The sequence below is a fragment of the Chionomys nivalis genome, chromosome 10 (genome assembly GCF_950005125.1).
Source record: "Chionomys nivalis chromosome 10, mChiNiv1.1, whole genome shotgun sequence".
In the NCBI taxonomy this organism is placed as follows: domain Eukaryota; kingdom Metazoa; phylum Chordata; class Mammalia; order Rodentia; family Cricetidae; genus Chionomys; species Chionomys nivalis.
In genome coordinates this window covers 6,995,618-6,996,875 of record NC_080095.1, presented here as the reverse complement: position 1 = coordinate 6,996,875, position 1,258 = coordinate 6,995,618, and the positions used below count along the sequence as shown (strand labels likewise).

At 43.4% G+C, this 1,258-nt stretch overlaps 1 gene segment (V, D, J or C); it reads right to left on the bottom strand.

Moving 5' to 3' along the window:
- Window positions 1–558: 558 nt before the first annotated feature.
- LOC130882708 (Ig heavy chain V region 102-like) lies at window positions 559–1,015 on the bottom strand. The segment is given in 2 exon segments: window positions 559–887; window positions 962–1,015. Coding segments are annotated over 2 exon segments (375 nt in total).
- Between the last annotated feature and the right edge of the window lie 243 nt (window positions 1,016–1,258).

The following is a 1,258-nucleotide window of genomic DNA, read 5'->3' as shown; positions in this document are numbered from 1 at the left end:
ATTGCTACTGCCAAAGGCAATTCATGACCACAATGTATCAGTAACTAAAGACATACTATTTGATTTCATAGGAGAGATTAAAGAACTTAACCCAACATATATAGGGACCCACTTCCAACAAATTGCCATTTTTTATATGTAGGAAATCAAACTGGACTATGAAAGGGGCTTTAGTTTGCCCAAACGCTGTTGATTTGTGTTTTACTGACGTGATTGTAGCTTATTCCCATCTACTCCAGCAACAGTTCCAGTCCCAAAGATTTAAGAGATATTTATATCATAATGTATTGCTACAGTTTGTCCTATTTTGTTTATAAAAAAAAATCATGTTAATGGAGGTGGTCACAGGTAAAATCTGGTCTAGTATGGGCAGCTCTGAGGAATCCTGAATCAGCATGACTTCCTTCCCAGAAGTTCTTTTGTAAAGATGACAAAGACCCTGATTTGACAGACAAAGGGACACTCCTATTGATTATTTGTCAGCAAGTCTCCAGGCTAATGATCTCTGTCATCTCAGACTCAGCACAGTTTCCTGCTTCTCCAGGGTTTCTGACACACTCAGGATGTGGTTGCAACACTGTGTCTTGCACAGTAATAGACCGCTGAATCTTCAGATGTCAGGCTTCTGAGCTCCATGTAGGCTGTGCTGGAGGATTTGTCTACAGTCAGTGTGGCCTTGCCCTGGAATTTCTGAGCATATTTAGTTTCACCATCTGCTGGATCAATCCATCCAATCCACTCCAGTCCCTGTCCAGGCTTCTGCTTCACCCAGTGCATATTGTAGCTAGTGAAGGTGTATCCTGAAGCCTTGCAAGACATCTTCATTGAAGCCCCAGGCCTCACCAGCTCAGCCCCAGACTGTACCAGCTGGATCTGTGAGTTCACACCTGCAGAGAGAAAGGCAGAGTGGATGCCATTGTCACCTGAGAGTGAGGAAATCTGTATTTGGGGAGAGTGTTACCTGTAACTGCTGTGAATAGGAAGAGAACAATATAGCTCCATCCCATGGTGAGGACCTTGTGTGCTCAGTGACTGTGGAGAGGACACTGATCATATGATGTTATGGTGTGTGCATCCCTGTATAAACTAACTACCGTATGGTAATATAATTTGCATATTCATGAGCAGGGACTTCTAAGATAAGGCCCTAGTCCAGTTGGAGAAAAAGGAGGTAGAGGGCACCTGGGTCAGGTAGCAAGATGTTGAGGTTCAAATCCTAATCCTCTCTGGGGAAATGATCACATACTTCTTCCCTAAG